Source organism: Oenanthe melanoleuca, chromosome 1, assembly GCF_029582105.1.
Source record: "Oenanthe melanoleuca isolate GR-GAL-2019-014 chromosome 1, OMel1.0, whole genome shotgun sequence".
Lineage (NCBI taxonomy): Eukaryota > Metazoa > Chordata > Aves > Passeriformes > Muscicapidae > Oenanthe > Oenanthe melanoleuca.
This window is the reverse complement of record NC_079333.1, coordinates 93,911,290-93,927,362: the sequence shown is the minus strand read 5'-3', so window position 1 is coordinate 93,927,362 and position 16,073 is coordinate 93,911,290. Positions and strand designations below refer to the sequence as shown.

Genomic DNA, 16,073 nt, shown 5'->3' with positions numbered 1-16,073 from the left:
CAGCAAGTCTCTCTTCCGTACAATTTCATTTATTCTTTGCCTTCTTTTATGTTTTCTTATGAGTATAGCTCAACACAGGCCTGGAAAAGACAGACTTGAGTATCCACCATCACACCCCATTTGTCACTCCCAGCAACCATACTGGGTCTGACTGGGACGGGGCTCATTCTCTCTGCAGCAGCCCTGTGCTACCCTGGTGCAGACTGGTGCCCAAAGCAGTGTGGATGACACACCAGCATTATGCCTGTTGGGAGCTTGCAGAGCCTTCTCCACTTCTCACACTGCTGAGCAGGCTGTAGGTGAGCCAGAGTCTGGGAGGGGGCCACGCCTACAGAGCCCATCTGACCGAAGGCACAACTCATGCCATTAAGGTTCCATGCCCAGCAATAAAACTGAGGAGGGGTGGCAGGATGTGGATTTAGCTAAAGCAGCCATCAGAAGCTAGCTGGGCACTGGCCTGCTGCCAGGAGGTGGTGAGTGACCACTTTTGTATCATTTGCCTTTCTTTTTTCCTTTACTTACTAGCCTGGCTTTATCTCTGCCCAAGAGCTTTGTCTCTAACCAAGAGCTGCCCAGACCCTGCCCTCCCCATCTCCCCCGGACAGGATGGGTGGGGCCCCCACAGCACACAGCAGACCGCAGAGCAGCAGCACTGACAGCAAACCCCTGACAAACAACCCAGAGAGGGACTTGAACAGAGAAAACACGCTCAGGGTTCACTCCCCACAGTCCCCTGCCTCAGAAACAGGCTCTGAGTGTTTGACATTTAAAACCCCTGGACAAGAGCTTCCAGCAAAGCTGCAAACAAATTACCAAGAGAGCCAAAAATGTGTATTTGCACTAGGGCAGTGGAATGATTAAAAATAAGGCTTACTGTCACAGAGTGACTTGGGTTTTGCCAATTTTAATACGCTCAATTTCTTTTAGAGATAGGATTTTAGAAATAGAGACAAGGCAGGCTTAAAACTTACAAAGGTACAAGAAGAAATTTATTAATAACACAAAAAAAAAAATCAGAATAAGATTCCTAGATTGTTCCCTTTCCCTTCATTCCACATTTCTTACTAACAACATACAGAGAACACTTTAGTTAGTTATCCGCCCAAATAATCATTTCAGTTTACTTAAGAGAGAAAAGTTCCTTTTTTAGTTATGGCTTAGGGGGTGTCTTCACCTTCACAATTTACATTCGCCCAGGAAAATATTGCAGATTATGACTCTCCTCTCATTCTTTCCCAGTCCTTCCAGAGCTGTGCCATGGGTTATGTTACACACTTGGGGTATTACATTTAAAGGCAGGTTGCCGAAAAACAAAATTCTCTTTATCTCCTTCTCTATTAAATGTCTCTGTTCATATTTCAGTCCCAGAACAGAGAAAGCTCTATTTTCCCGAGGTAAAAATTCTTTTACTCAAGCATCCAAACCTCCCCAAGTATATTTTACAGTTTAAGGGAATTTTAGTGTAGTCACAATCCCCTTAGCCCACAAAAAAGGTTTTCAGCTACTTATCAGTTGCATCTTTTCAATCTCTTCCTACCAGGAACTCTATTTTCATTCCGCTGACCTCTGTAGTCTCCATGCTTCATTTCTTCTCATTCAGGGGAGCTCAGGAGATCGAGAATCTTATTCAGGCATTAAGAAGTTAAAATTGCATCTAGATCATAAAGATAACCACATGGGCAGCTGGAGGCCTTTTCTGCCACGTGGAGAGGCGAGCCGAGCTGAGCCGGCAGTGCCGGAGCCACGCGGCCGGTGCCGGGGCCGCCTGGAGCCATGCGGTCGGAGGGGCCAGGACCACGCGGCCGGGCCGGGCTCCCCCCGCCGGGCCCGGAGCTGGGCCAGGGCTGGTGCCCCGGCCAGAGGCCACCTCACCACCCCGGGAGCCGGAAACCGAAAGACCACCCAGCCAACCCGAGCCACTGTGATTTGTGAACGTGAAATAACTTTTCATTGGTTTCCCGAGCTGTCCATCACCAGATCAGCTCTCTGATTGGTGCCAGCAGCTCACAGGGGAAGCTCCCAGAGACGGGCGAGCCCCTCCCACTCCCCAGCCTCATGGAGCCTGCCCTGAGGTGAATCCACCCCTCCTCCCCAGCACGTGAAACCAACACACTTACAGAAAAATATCATCTTCCTCCAGTTTCTGCTATGCAGTGGGGCATATTTTCAGTTATCCCAAAAGAATGCCGCTGAGAGAGGAATGTTTCCCACCAGGCTGAACTGTCAGTTCTTCAGACCAGAATCCAGGCATGGACCAGGCAGCAGAGAGAATTCAACACCAAACCCTTCACCATTTTCTGTTCCCATGGCTTTATTTCTGTCAAAATGGAGGCAGTTTTCACAGAGCTACTGGAAGTCACCTGGAACTCTTCACGAGCATTTTGGGTGCACAAAGGGCAGCACATAGAATAAGATTAGTTCTGCAATTTTCCTTCTGCTCTTTCCCCCATCTCACCCTGTTAAATGCAGTTGAGTGGCTTTGCTTCCAGTTTGTGAGAAACACAAACTTCAATTGCTTATGAAATGCAACTCAGACTTCCAAGGAAATTTAAACATTGTGTCCCTTCTGTCAGACCATGATAAAAAGAGAAGGATGATCTTGTTCTGAAGATGTTTACCAGTCTGGTGTGACTAACAGTTCATCATTATGTTCAAGACAGCTAAAGCATGATTTATGAACAAGGTTTGCATGAGAGTCAATGTCTCCATTCTTCTCTATTTCACCTGTGCAGGCCACAGTCTTCACAAAAAGAGTTACAAAAAATTAGAAGCACAAGCTGCCTCTTGGCACAAGTAATTTTGAAGCTTTATTTACAGTACTTGTGCACAGGAAAGACAAATAATTCAGCACTTTGTTAGAAACAAAGATCTGGTATGTAAAGCAACTGAACTGATCCAGTGCATTAAATGTATTGTATGCCTTTTGTGTAGTGCTCAGGTGCAAGCTTTGGTACAATTATGTGGCCCCAGACTTGGGGATTATTAACAACTTAACTGCAAAGTAATGTGGGGAAAATGCTCTTACACTTAAGAAACTTCTTTATCAAATAAAAAATACCTTTGATTCATTGTGTTATGGTTTTATAACATAGTTATAGGCTCTTCAGAAAGGGCAGGGCAGGCAAGTCAGGGGATGGCTCTTTATATGAGGGAGGGTTTGGTGATGACATGGTTGAGGGTCTCTGGGAAGGATGAAAATACATATTGTTGTGGGAGTATGCTGTCAACCACCCCTCTGGGACCATGACACTGAGGAATTATTCCATAAAGAATTAAGGAATATCTCTAGGTCAGCTGTCCTTCCTGGACCTCAATTACAATTGAGGTCCATACAATGGACACAAGCAGTCCTGAAGCATGTTGAAGAAGATTTCTTGGTGGAGATATTAAGGGAACAAACCAGGAAACATGCCCACCTAGATTTGATGTTTGGAAACAGAGAGGGATTAATGAGCAAAGTGGTGATTGGTGACTGTCTCAGTCACAATGAGCACAAAGTTGTTGAACTTCAAATCATTGGTTTACAAACACAACCATAAACCATAGCATCATAAAATAATTAAGTTTGGAAAGAATTTAGGATCATCAAGTCTAAACATCAACCTAGCACCATGACCATGTTCACCACTGAAACATATCCTCAAGTGCCATATCCTCATGTTTTTTGAACAATTCCAGGGATGGTGACTTCACCACTTCTCTGGGCAATCTGTTCCATTGCTTACAACCCTTTCCAGGAAATTTTTGTCTTAATATCTAATGTAAACCTTCTCTGGTGCAACTCCAGTCCATTTCCTTTCATCCTGTCACTTTCTGCATGGGAGAAAAGACTGACTCCCACTGAGTACAGCCTCCTTTCAGGTGGTGGTAGAGAGTGATAAGGTTTCCCTGAGCTGCCTTTTCTCCTGGCTAAACAATGCTGAGGGGAATTACGTGAAAGGCTTTACTAAACTCTACATAGACAACATCCACAACCTTTCCCACATCCACTAAGCAGGTCATTTTGTCACAGAAGAAGACAAGGCCGGTTAAGGAAGACCTGCCTTTCATAAACCCATGCCAGTGGGACCTTATACCCTGCTTGTCCTGTACTTCTTGCATGATGGCATTCAAGATGATCAGCTCCATGACCTCCACTGGCACCAATGTCAGGCTGACAGGCCTTTAGTTCCCCAAATCCTCCCTCCAATGTCAAAATAAAACCATAAAACATCTACTCTTCTGAGCAGGCCCTGGTCTTTCTCCTGCTTCTGTTGTAAATCAATAACACCATTATGATAACTTGGAGGGAAGAATCCTTATTGTCTGCCATATCATATGAACATTAGTTTTCTTGCTTGTTTTTGTGTTCTTGTCTGTCTGCATGCCTACTAAACTAAATCAAAAAGGGACTATTTAAAGAAAGGACCAGACAGACAAGCTAGGCAAGGAACTGCAAGAGGCAGCTGAGATCACAGAATAATAGAATGGTTTGGATTGGAATGGATCTGGAAGATATCTAGTTCTTTGTCTCTTTGGTTTAACTGATTTTCTCCATCTGCCCCATGCCTCTCCCTCTGCCCATATGCTGTACTGCTGCCTCTCCTTGCACCCATGCAGCAGCTCCATGTACAAGGAATCCCTTTATCTTATAACTCCTTTCCATGTGCAGCCTACAAGATCTTCTGAACTGTCTCACTTACCTTCCCGTTTCAGTCCAGACATGTAGTCCCAAGTATCATCAGATTTATGAGCTTTTTGACTGTGCAACAATGGGAGAGTTCCTGTACCAGACCCAAGCCCCTGATATCAGTCCCAAGAGAATTTGCTTTCCATATTTTCCCCACTCAGACAGAAATGGTAGACTCAGAAGCTGTAAGCCGCGGATAAAAAGATAAGAAATCTTTTTTTTCCCCAACTCTTAAGATCAAAGAATAAGCTTTTCTAAAGCTATTTCTAGACACAAATGTGTCAGCAATTTCTTCTCTCGATTTTCATAAATACAGCAAATAGAGAAACTATACATTTTTATTAAAATCCCAGATATATTCCAACAGTGTCTGAACAGCAGCAACTTTAGGCAAGGTCCAACCGCTCCTTCATTGTGAGACCTTCAGTGTGTTGACCTACTGTCTAACCCACACTTGACCCAATCATAGGAGATGCTGGAGGCCAATAGTGAACTAAAAGCTGGAAGTGGTGATTTTCTGCAACAGTGACTTCCAGGGGGTAGTGAATAATTTCTTGCTGTGCACTAAAAAGTGCCAAACAAGGTGCATGTGTAACAAGACATTTCTAAAGGGAAAGGGTAGAGCTAAACAGTTTCTTTGAGAAGCTTGTTGTAAGCCAGAGAATTGCTGGTAGCTATGGCATTTTTCAGGCACTGCCAGAAGTAGGGCTGAGATAGAGGATTAGTTGGCCATTCCAGGACTGAACTTCTGCACAGCCTCTTCCTCAGACGCACATAGCGGGACTTCTGCAAAACCTTCTCAAGAAATACCAAGATAATGACATCCATTTTCTCATCTAGAAGCCGCTGATGAGCCATATAAAATGTTGTCTTGAAGCGGCCACTTTTAATATACCTCTGGGTCAGCACAAATATGGTCTTTTTGCTCAGCTGAATGCTCTGGGAAAGGTTGTCAAAGACTGGCTGTCCTGGGAGCCAGTCCCTTCCTTCCAGGCATAAATTGAACTGCCTAGCTTTTTGGTTTTCCAGCCTTTCCACCAGTTCTTGCAGCACCCACTCATTCACAGCTGCATCTTCACTGTCATAGGCAACAAAGGCGTCGTAGCAAGCGTCTGGTGAAGACAGGCGCCGATAGCCCTTGAGCTTGGCAGTGCAGTAATGGTAGCTGTACCACACGTCCCAGAAGTAGAGATGGCTCATCACTGTGAACACCATCAAGGCCAGGACAGCTGAAGCTGACAGAGCGTACAGGACCAAATAGGACGTGTCCAGCTCGCAGGTGTACAGATCCAGGAAAACCACGCTGCTTCCCTTATGTGCCCCCGGGCCAGCACAGGTCACGTCTGTGGCCAGAAGAGGAATGGTCACCTGCGTCCGATTGATCCACCAGACAAACCACACAGCCTCACAGTTGCACTTGAAAGGATTGCCATGCAAGAGCAGCATCTTCAGGTTGTTAATGACATTTTCAGGGAAGCTAGATCTCTTAATTACTTCAATCTTGTTTGAGCTCAGGTCCAAGTACCTCAGTTGAAAAGCACCTCTGAGAAAATATTTGGTTAACCGCTGAATGCGATTGTTTCGGAGCATCAGTTGCTGGAGAGATGAAGTGCAATTCGACAGTTCCCGGGGAACATTAGTCAGGAGGTTGTTGCTCAGGTCCAGAGTTACTAGGTTTCTCAGAGAGGGGAGGTTTCCCCAGATGAAACTCTTCAGTTGATTATTGGTTAAGTTGAGGATCCTGAGGCTGGGAGGCATTTTTTCAAAAACACCGTGAGGCAAAAAACTGAGTGAGTTGAAGGAAATATCCAGTTCTTCCAGGCTGGTTAGATTCTCGAAGAAGGACAAATATCTTTCATTGCCATCCTTCCATAAAACATCTAAACGATTTCCTCTGAATTCTAAAATTCGAAGAGACTTACTTTCCATTCCTGTATCAATAGTGGTAGAGATTTCATTCTCATTCATCATCAGCTTCCTCAAATGGGCTAAGTTTTTCATAAAACTTAGCACATGAGAAACACCTTCTGCCAGAAAATAATATTTGTTATTGCTCAGATCGAGAATTTCTAAATATTTTAGTTCTTTGAAAGCAGTTTGGTATAGCAAATCAACCCTGTTGTTAGAAAAATCCAGATATTTCAATCCAGACAAGTATGAGAATTCACTTCCATTTAAAGTTTGACTTATTGCATTACCTGACAAGTTGAGACATTTGAGGGAGCTAAATCCCTGGAAGTCTGAGGGATTAACAAAAAATACATTGTTTCTGCTTAAATCCAGAGTTTTTCCATAGTTAAGACAATCTTCCTTAACTAAAGATTGGTAGGAAGAAGTTTCTTTGTCTTTGGAACGGCAGCTTCGCCCATACAAATCATACCTGAAATAATGCATCTCTTGTTGTACTTGCCTATTGTACCGCTCTGAAATGCCAGGGCTAGAGCAAAATCCATGGAAGTTGCTTTCCCCTGAAGAAGGAGAAATTTTATTCACTGAGAGATCAATGAATTTAAGAGCTGGGAATTCTTCAAACACTGCCAGGTTTGCAATTTTAATAAAATTAGTCCCAAGATCCAACATGGTTAGATTCCTAAGATTGAACAGTGGACGTAGATTTTCTGCTCTCAGTTCTTTAAAGACATAACCCTTGAGCCTCAGGATTTCCAGGTTAGAGAGGGAAGAAAATGTCTTAGAAAGATTCAAGAAGGGAGAATACACCTTCAGTTCAAAGTTAAAGGACAGATCAAGCTGCACAAGTCTGGGGATAAATGTCAAAAACTGAGCGTCTCCAATCTCCCTCATCAGGAAATTTTGGGAGAGGTCAAGTTCTTGGAGATTCTTCATGTTTTTAAACCAGTTGTTGGGTATGCTGTGAAGAGAGTTACTATGAAGTCGCAAAATTCTTAAATTTTCCAAGGAGTCAAAAGCCTTTGAATGGATCTGAATCGAGCTCTTGGGACAGGGAATGCAAGGATATGGGGCATTATAGCAACGTGGGCAATTGCCACTTAGGTCGAGAATTTCTAGGTTGGGAAGGCCACTTAAATCCTGTTCTTGAATCTCTTGAATCATGTTGTTGTAAATATACAATTCCCTTAACGTAGACGACAAATTGGGTGGAATTTGTGTTAAGTTGTTGGACTTCAGGGATAGTATTGTCAACTTCTTCAGCCCCAGAAAGGCTGTTTTCTCAATTTCAAATGAAACATTGCATGGATTGCGGTAGTAACAGTTCTGTCCAAGGTACAACACCTCTATGTTGCCTAGCTCTGAGAAACTGGCTTCTTGGATAGAAAAGATATGGTTTGCTTCCAGGCTTAGCAGGCTTAAAGTGGCAGGAAGACCTCGGGGTATTTCTGCCAGCTGGTTTGCATCCAAATACAATGACCTCAAACTGGTCAGGGCAGCAAAACTGCCGTTCTCAATCTTCAGCGGGCTGGTGCACACATGATCTTTGGGCCCCAGTTTGACAGGCACACAGTTGCATCTGAAGTCAATCTCCTCGAGGCTTTCAAGATGCTTGAAGGTTGTTGGGTAGATGTGGGGAATATGGTTAATGCTCAGGGTAAGGTTGGTAGCGTTTCCAGGGATCCCTCTGGGGACTTCTGTAAGGCGCCGGTCAGTGCAGTCCACTGCCACAGTACCTTCTGAAGATTGAACATCACAGGGTAACGTTTTGGGAAACCAAGCCCCTGACAGCAGCATTGGGAATATGAAGAGCAAGATAAATGGCACTGCATGTGACATCTTTGCACAAGGTACCTAAAACCAAGGAAACACGGAGGTATTAGTTTAATGCAATGAGAATATTTCATCTGTACACTGGGTCAGGCCAACTATACAGCTAAATTCTGATTCTTGTCTCACAGTGACCACAAATGGATGTGCAGGTAGGATTATAAGTTTCAGGAAGTCATATGTGTTTTTTTTCCTCATATGCTTAATTGCTTTTTAAAATGTTATTATCACCAAGAATTCTAGTGTTCATTTAAATACCACATTCTAAAGGATGAATTATTAAAAAAAAATAATTCCTGAAAAAGTGGCAAGGGGTGAATAATATCTATGTCTCTGTGAACATTTTTTTAAGCAGAAGAGGTATTAAACATCCTGCAGCTTACCATTGCCTAATAGCATAGATGTGCACAGCTACTTTTTCAAAGCCTATGCAAAATGTATAAAATCTATATTCACTTAAAACTTGTGTATACTTTTAAAACTTCACTAACATGTGATTGAGTTCATATTTCAAATTTAACATTATCATAAGTATTCTTCCTCTAGTAAGTGTTGGTATGGATGTAGAGTTGACCTACACCAGTCAATGTCTTTATTTCCATCAAGTTTAATACCAGTTTTCATTTTCACTGCCCATCAAAGTAAGAGGGATGAAGAACAATGTGTCAATGTGAGATGGGAACATGAAAATCAACCACAGGTTTAAAATCAGGCATGTTTCATAAAAGACTAATAAGCAGACTACACAACCAGAGCCAAAATCCCACCGGCAGGTTAAAACACTCCGGAACACTCCAAAACACTCTCTCTGGCTGTCGAGTCTTTGTGGTCTTGCCAACTTCATAGATTAGTGTGTATTATGGGAAGAGCTTTTAATATTTCACAACTTACTAGTTACATCCTCAGCAGCACTCAGTGTCAGGGAAACCCTGGCTGGCAGGCTGCAGCCTTGGCTGCTGTGGCACAGGCAGAGGGGCCCTGACCATCCTGCTGCCCTGCCTAGCATCTTAACTGCTTGTGTCTGGTGCTGGTCAAGAGTTTTTAAAGACAATACACCGCACAAAAATCAACAGCCTCATTTCTCTCTTGAAAACTCAGTGGTGGAGGCTTGCATGGCACATAGAGGGCTCTTAAACAATGAGGATTGGCTATGTGTGGCATAATATTGGTTAAATGTTTAAACCCAGTTAAGCAGGTGAAAATCAGATGATTTAGGTAAAATGTTCAAGATACATGGAAATGTTTTTATCTCTTTAGCTGGGACACAAGAACACACAGGGACCTGCCACACAGTCTGTGTGAACCCTGCTGAGTGCTGCCAAAGCTGTGCCTTGCAGGTGACATGGACTTGGAGGTGAAGTGAGGCTTCCTGCTTCATGCCCTGTTTACTTTGAGCACTGTGTCCCTGTACAACTTTGTGTTTATGTGTTGCCTTAGAGAAGTGCACTGAATCTACCTCTGCATCCATGTATATGGGAGAGTCCTTTAGTGACCTGCAGGGCAGCAAATGTAAGAGAGCCACATCAGGTCTCACACAGCACTGCACTTCTGCTATCTTGACTCAACGTCCAAATGGCATCACTTTGGTAATTCCTTCAGTCATCTTTGGAATTACAGAGCCTCAGTATTGAAGGAAAAATGTAAAATTCCACTGCAGACCTTGAATTCAGTGTAATTCAGTGACACGGTGCTACAGTGCTACCAAAATTTTCTTGCCCATTACCTGGAACCACTACAGTGCTTTCTTCTTTTCTGCAGATCCTCTGGGAAAAGGCAAGGTGGCTAAATACCACGGCTGGCAGCTGTGGCTATCATTCATACAGTTGCTCAGGGAAGGCTCATATGGAATAACCAGGCCATGCCTGTGTATCCATGTTTCATTATCTCCAACTCTTGTGTTTTCACTTGCTAGGTATCAAATTAACCATCATTTGGCTTATTGGAATTCCCTTTGGAAACTCACCCAGACAGAGATCACTGGGTAAGAGAGCTCACCAGTGTTTTCAGTGCAGTCTAGCCAATCCACTTTAGAGGAGGATTAAGTTTTCCGATTTCCTGATGTAGAAAAGCACTTGCATAAAAATTATTAATGAGAATAATCAGAGTAAGTGGGGAGTGAATTTGGAAAAGATAAAAGGCATTAATTTCCTCCCACCACCGGAGCTTTTCAGTAGAACCCTTTTTTCTCCAGTAATGTGGTCAAGGATGTGGGAAGGAGAAAGAAGGGCTCTGCCATTGCTACTAAATTACTTGGAAAATTGAAGGTCTTAGACTGACATGGGACACTCTCAAAGAAAAATTTGGATATATTCTTGAAAAAAATTTTGGCTTCCTTCATTCTTTCTCAGGGGACACAGCATATTATACATGTGAAGGATGTTAGGAGATCAAAGAGCACCTATATGACATGCCAGCAGCTGCCTGCCTCCATTTCTTGCCTTAGCAGACTGATGGACCTGAGGGCTAGTCTGGTTAACCAGGGCAAGTGCCCATGGAGCACAGCAGAGAGCTGGCAGGGAAACCACAGAGACTCCCTGCACCACAAGACATGTCACTGCACCTGGGAGTGACCCAGGGGTGCTTTTACCTTTCCCTGCCGACACACAGCACAGCAGACCATGAAGAGCTGGCTGTCACCAGCCGGGGACACGGAATCTGCAGTCACTGAAGCAAATACTGACAGCTGATGCACGTCAAAGTCTAGGAGACTTTCTACCTTCAAATGAAGGAAGGGAAAGTTAATTAGGTTTTTAAGCTTTAAAGATTTGATAAACCAAATTTAACAACTTTGTTGAAGCACGAGACCACGACATGGGCAAGGTGTGATTGCACTCTAGATTGAAGACACAGACTTTCTTCATGAACTTGTACTCTGCATGCAAGCCTTTAATTTCAGGTGCTTAACCAAGTTCCTCAATTTACTGTACTCAAATTTAACAGTACTGAAATTCAAGAGAGAGTGGGAGAGAGGAAAGAGAGAGAGCTCTCAGCAGGAACTGCTGGGTTTGAAGATTGAGAGAGATCTGCGATCTGCCTGAGTAAACACTAAGCAGAGATTAATGCTGCACATTTAGGTGCCTGAAATTAGGTGGAGTGAATCTGGGGTTTGATAGTCTTCATGAATATGTTTGTAGGTTTCTTAAGAAAAGACTCTTGAGTCTTTTACAATGCTCATGTTTTGAGCTCTCACATATTTCAGTATTTTTAGGAATCTAAGTGTTGTTGCAGAGCCAGCCTAGCTGCTATCATCTTTGTGCTTCATTTCTTTTTATGTTCTTTCCTTTCCTGATAATCTTTTCAATGCATTAGCTATTTGATCTGTAAAAAGTCACATGCTCTTTACATACATACATGCTCATACAGATGTGCTGTATCTGGGTATTTGCATATGTAAAACCTTGAGTCCATTATAGTACCAGAACACAAAAACAGACTTCTAAATAAGAGCAAAAAGCAATGCTGTCTTGTGCAATGTCTTGGCAATGAGAGGCCTGCTTAAAAGTACAGCTAGAGTATGTGAGCTGTTCTTTTCTCTGTGATCCTTGAAAAGAACTAATCTACTGATTTCAACTGACACATGCACCACCCCCTAATGATTTAGGCTATTCTTCAAATAATCAGCAACAATACAGCTATGTTTCTGAAGGAAGGTTTTCTGTAGATGTTCCACATGTATTTTAGGTTATGACAAGGAGAGAAAAATAATCATCTAAGAACTTAGAGCACTTAGATAAGACATTCATTACCCATTCTGTAGCACTGCTGTACATTAAGTATTAAAGCCAAATAATACATTTGTTTCTGGTCATGATGCACTGCAGTTTCTAACCATAACAGTAAACTGGACCATTTAGAAAAGAGAAAAGCTGAATATGTTCTTGAAAGTCTTCTAAAACAGTTTCCAGTCAAAGATATCTAAGAGCAATTTTAAAATGAAAGTTTAACGTACCATTTTCTGTGTGCTTCCAGGTCTGCCAGATTTGATGCTGGAAGAGAGTGTAAAATGGAGCAGAAGAGAACAGCATCAAAGTGTCTTCCAGTGGTTCAGCTGAGGTGCAGAGGAGAATGTAACATGACATAACTCACTCACGACAACAGCAGAAATCACTTCTCTATCACTACTTTTCACCTTGATTGCAACTCGAGAAATAATTGAATGTGAAACAACTGCTGCAACCTACTTCCTCAAACATTTGCACTTAAAACAACAGCACCTCATTTACTGCTCCACCCCCACAGAAATAACTGAGCACTCTTATTTTCCCCCTTTAAACAAATTTTTACATTACTCCTACATCCACGTGCTTTTATTTTCATATGCAGCAATTTGCTCTCTTCGATGCTACTTTTGAACACGTTTTTCATTTCAAACTGTGTTTTACCTAGATACAGTGCCACACCATAAAAAACTGTAATACCTACTCAAAAAAGGTTCACATCCAAGCCATGGGGAATTCCAAAGGACAATTGTGAAATATTTGGTCACAAATTTTAACATCAACCAGCAAGGAGAAAAATGTGTTACACAAGCATAAATCAGTCACTTCAGACCAAACTAAGATTTGCAGAAGCTCAAGTTCCTCCTTTTCCCCACCCCCTCTTTTTCATATAAGCTGCATGAAAAGAGAGACAGAAGTTGGTTATTGATGTGAACAATAGTTCAGTTTTGGAAGTTTAGTCATTCCTATAATTATTATTATTTGGCATTCACTCCTGATGCAATAGCTTCAAGAACCAGGATGGTTCTAAGTTGAATACTCTATGGAAGAAATATCTATTAAGTGAATGGGACTTTGGGGAAGGGGAAACAAATCCAATGAGAATAAAAAAGATAGTGGCAAGGGTACAGGAAATGGCATACAGCAAGGTGAAAACTGTGTGGGAGAGTGTAGAAGGGCCAAAGCTTAAAATTACACGGATAGACTTAAGCTAATGACAATCCAGCATTACACAGAACATGGTGTCTTTCAGACAGTTTCATACTTAGAAGCCTCCACACTCACCAGAACAGACTGGCTCAATTTTTAGAATGTTTATTAGGTGGAGTTCGTGGCATTTCTTCATTCTTCGTTCTTCACATATTTTTCTTTACATTTGAAATTGCAATTTATATTTTTTTTCTGACTATGGTGGATCTGAGAAATTTATTTCAGATGAAAAATGATCAGGGAAAGAATTTGTAATCATACTTTCAAATTGCCTATGTTTAGTATCTGAGTCATATAGACATAAACAACTTATACAGCATCACTGCCCTTTCAATCAAGGCCTAGAAAAGGGCTTATTAATTTCCAAATATATTAATTCAGGACTGCATTTCTCACTTTTGTGCCTGAATACTAGAAGCATGCAATGCAGGATGATTCTTTTGCTCTTCACTGATAACTGGATTTTGCTTTTCAAAATACACTGAGGATTTCAATGGGTGTTACCAGAACTAATGCAGATTTCTTACCAAAATCCTGCTGTGTGTTGAAAGGCCATTCAAGAAGTTTCTGGTAGGAGGAAAAGCTTCACTCTACACTAGCAAACACTCTACAGTAACTACTCCACTCTGGATATTTCACTCTCTATGTTACAACAAAGGAAAGTTAGCTTCCACCTATTTATAATTATTGACGCTATAGCAAAGATAATGTGCTTAACTAATTATGAAAGAAAATAATGATTTGACACAGCTGGACTGTGTATGTTGATTTCTTCAAGAACCCAGCCATGTCCCTGGTATGTGACACCAGAACATGAGATGCTTAATGTCTACTTAATGTTTTGGTTGCAAGTGGGTTTTCTAAATCAGTGTCCAGTCACCCAAACCTGTAATTTTTTGCAGGTGCTCAGCGCCTTTGGAGATCTTCCTTGCAGTCTAAACCCACAAATTTCAGATATTTTAGTATCTAGACAGACACTCAGCATTTTATTTTGGAGTAAGGCTGGTTCTTCTTTATATTAGAAACTTGCTGTCACCATCTAAGAGCACAGGAGTTTCAATTCTGTACAAAGTGAAACTGCAGGTTTAGCTAAACATTAATAGAAACACAGAGCCTGCTTTTGCTGCTTTTTTTCCTCCCTAAACCTATGAAATGTGGGAAGCAAAATACAGCAACATTTCCCTTCAAAAGGTGGGAGTAAATGCATAGCAGTCCAGAACTCCAGATCCAGTCTGATTTTTGGAGGTACAGGGAGTCACTGATTTGAAGCAGTTTCCCTCAGAAGTTGCACAAAATGTCTTTTGCCTCCTCTGAAACACAAAGTTAACAAAAAACCAAAAAAGTACTTCCTACTACATCATGTGTTAGGGGAGGACCCACTGGTAAGAGCAAATGTATATTGCTGCTGCTGTGAGTAAAGAATGTAATTTAAAATAAAGCTGGAGTCCTTAATTGCTTTAGTCCTTCATCTATGAGTTGGCTTGTAATTAGACTGGTGAATTCACGTTTCCTTTTTTTGCCCTTTGTCTTCTAAAAGAAAACTTATATCAAGTTGCTTATAACTTATTTATCAAAATTGGGATTCCACTGTGTTCATCTTAAATCTGGGTAGTTTATTTAAATTCCTAAGGCCTTGCAGCAATGCCTTCTTTCTAAAGTGCTGACCCTTGTTTCAAGAATGAGGATACAGCCCCACCTATTCATAGTTAATACAGCATTCAGTGTAGCATTTTCTTGAATAATTTCCTGGGTAAATTATACAATGTTATCTGGCTCACTTTTTGAAATGCATAATTTGACTCTGCAAACTGATGCAGACAGATGTACGAAAAGAACCAAAAAGAGAAATGGATAGCAAAATTGGGGAAATGGAAACAAAATCACTTGCAGATGCCTTAAAAGCTTCTGTATGAATGATCTGTGTATGTAATGTAAGATCCTTGCTGATAGATGTTGTGGAAATGTATTTGCAGGCACTAAAACTAACCAAAATAAAGAGTAGACAGCACTGGAAGAGACTGGCTGACAATAAGGGCAGAGGAAGCACTCAGGGCTCTGCTGAGAATGGAGAAAATGACAAGGTCTGAAGACCAAATAAAAGTAACCTGGCTGCTGCAGGAAAAGAGAATAAAGTGTTCCTATAAACACATTAACAAGCAAAGGAGGGCTGAGGAGAAGCTTTATCTCAGTTCAGTTTTGGGCTCCTGAGTACAAGAAACACGTTGAGGTTTCACTCCCCACAGCCTACTGCCACAGCATGAGACTCTGAACATTTGACATTTAAAACCCCAGGAGAATATGACAAGAGCTTCCAGCAAGGCTGCAAACATCAGCTACTCTGATCTAGAGAGCCAAAAATGTGTACTTGCACTAGGGCAGTGGAATGATTAAAAATAAGGCTTACAGACAAATATCAGCTAAATCCTCCAAATTCTGCTATGCAGTGGGGTATAATTTCAGTCATCCCAACAGAATGCTGCTGAGAGAGGAATGTTTCCCACCAGGCTGAACTGTCAGTTCTTCAGACCAGAATCTAGGCATGGACCAGGGAGCAGAGAGAATTCAACACCAAACCCTTCACCATTTTCTGTTCCCATGGCTTTAAATTCTGTCAAAATGGAGGCAGTTTTCACAGAGCTACTGGAAGTCACCTGGAACTCTTCACAAGCATTTTGGGTGCACAAAGGGCAGCACATAGAATAAGATTAGTTCTGCAATTTTCCTTCTGCTCTTTCCCC

General features: G+C 41.9%; 1 protein-coding gene across 1 annotated transcript; it reads right to left on the bottom strand.

Annotated features, from left to right (window-relative positions):
- Positions 1 to 4,868: 4,868 nt before the first annotated feature.
- TLR7 (toll like receptor 7) lies at positions 4,869 to 8,466 on the bottom strand. Its single transcript, XM_056502588.1, has one exon. The coding sequence runs from the start codon at positions 8,414 to 8,416 to the stop codon at positions 5,294 to 5,296; it is 3,123 nt and encodes a 1,040-aa protein (XP_056358563.1). The 5' UTR covers positions 8,417 to 8,466; the 3' UTR covers positions 4,869 to 5,293.
- Positions 8,467 to 16,073: the final 7,607 nt, after the last annotated feature.

Excerpts from the sequence above, each read along its gene's own strand:
- TLR7 (XM_056502588.1), bottom strand. The coding sequence starts at position 8,416 with ATGTCACATGCAGTGCCATTTATCTTGCTCTTCATATTCCCAATGCTG.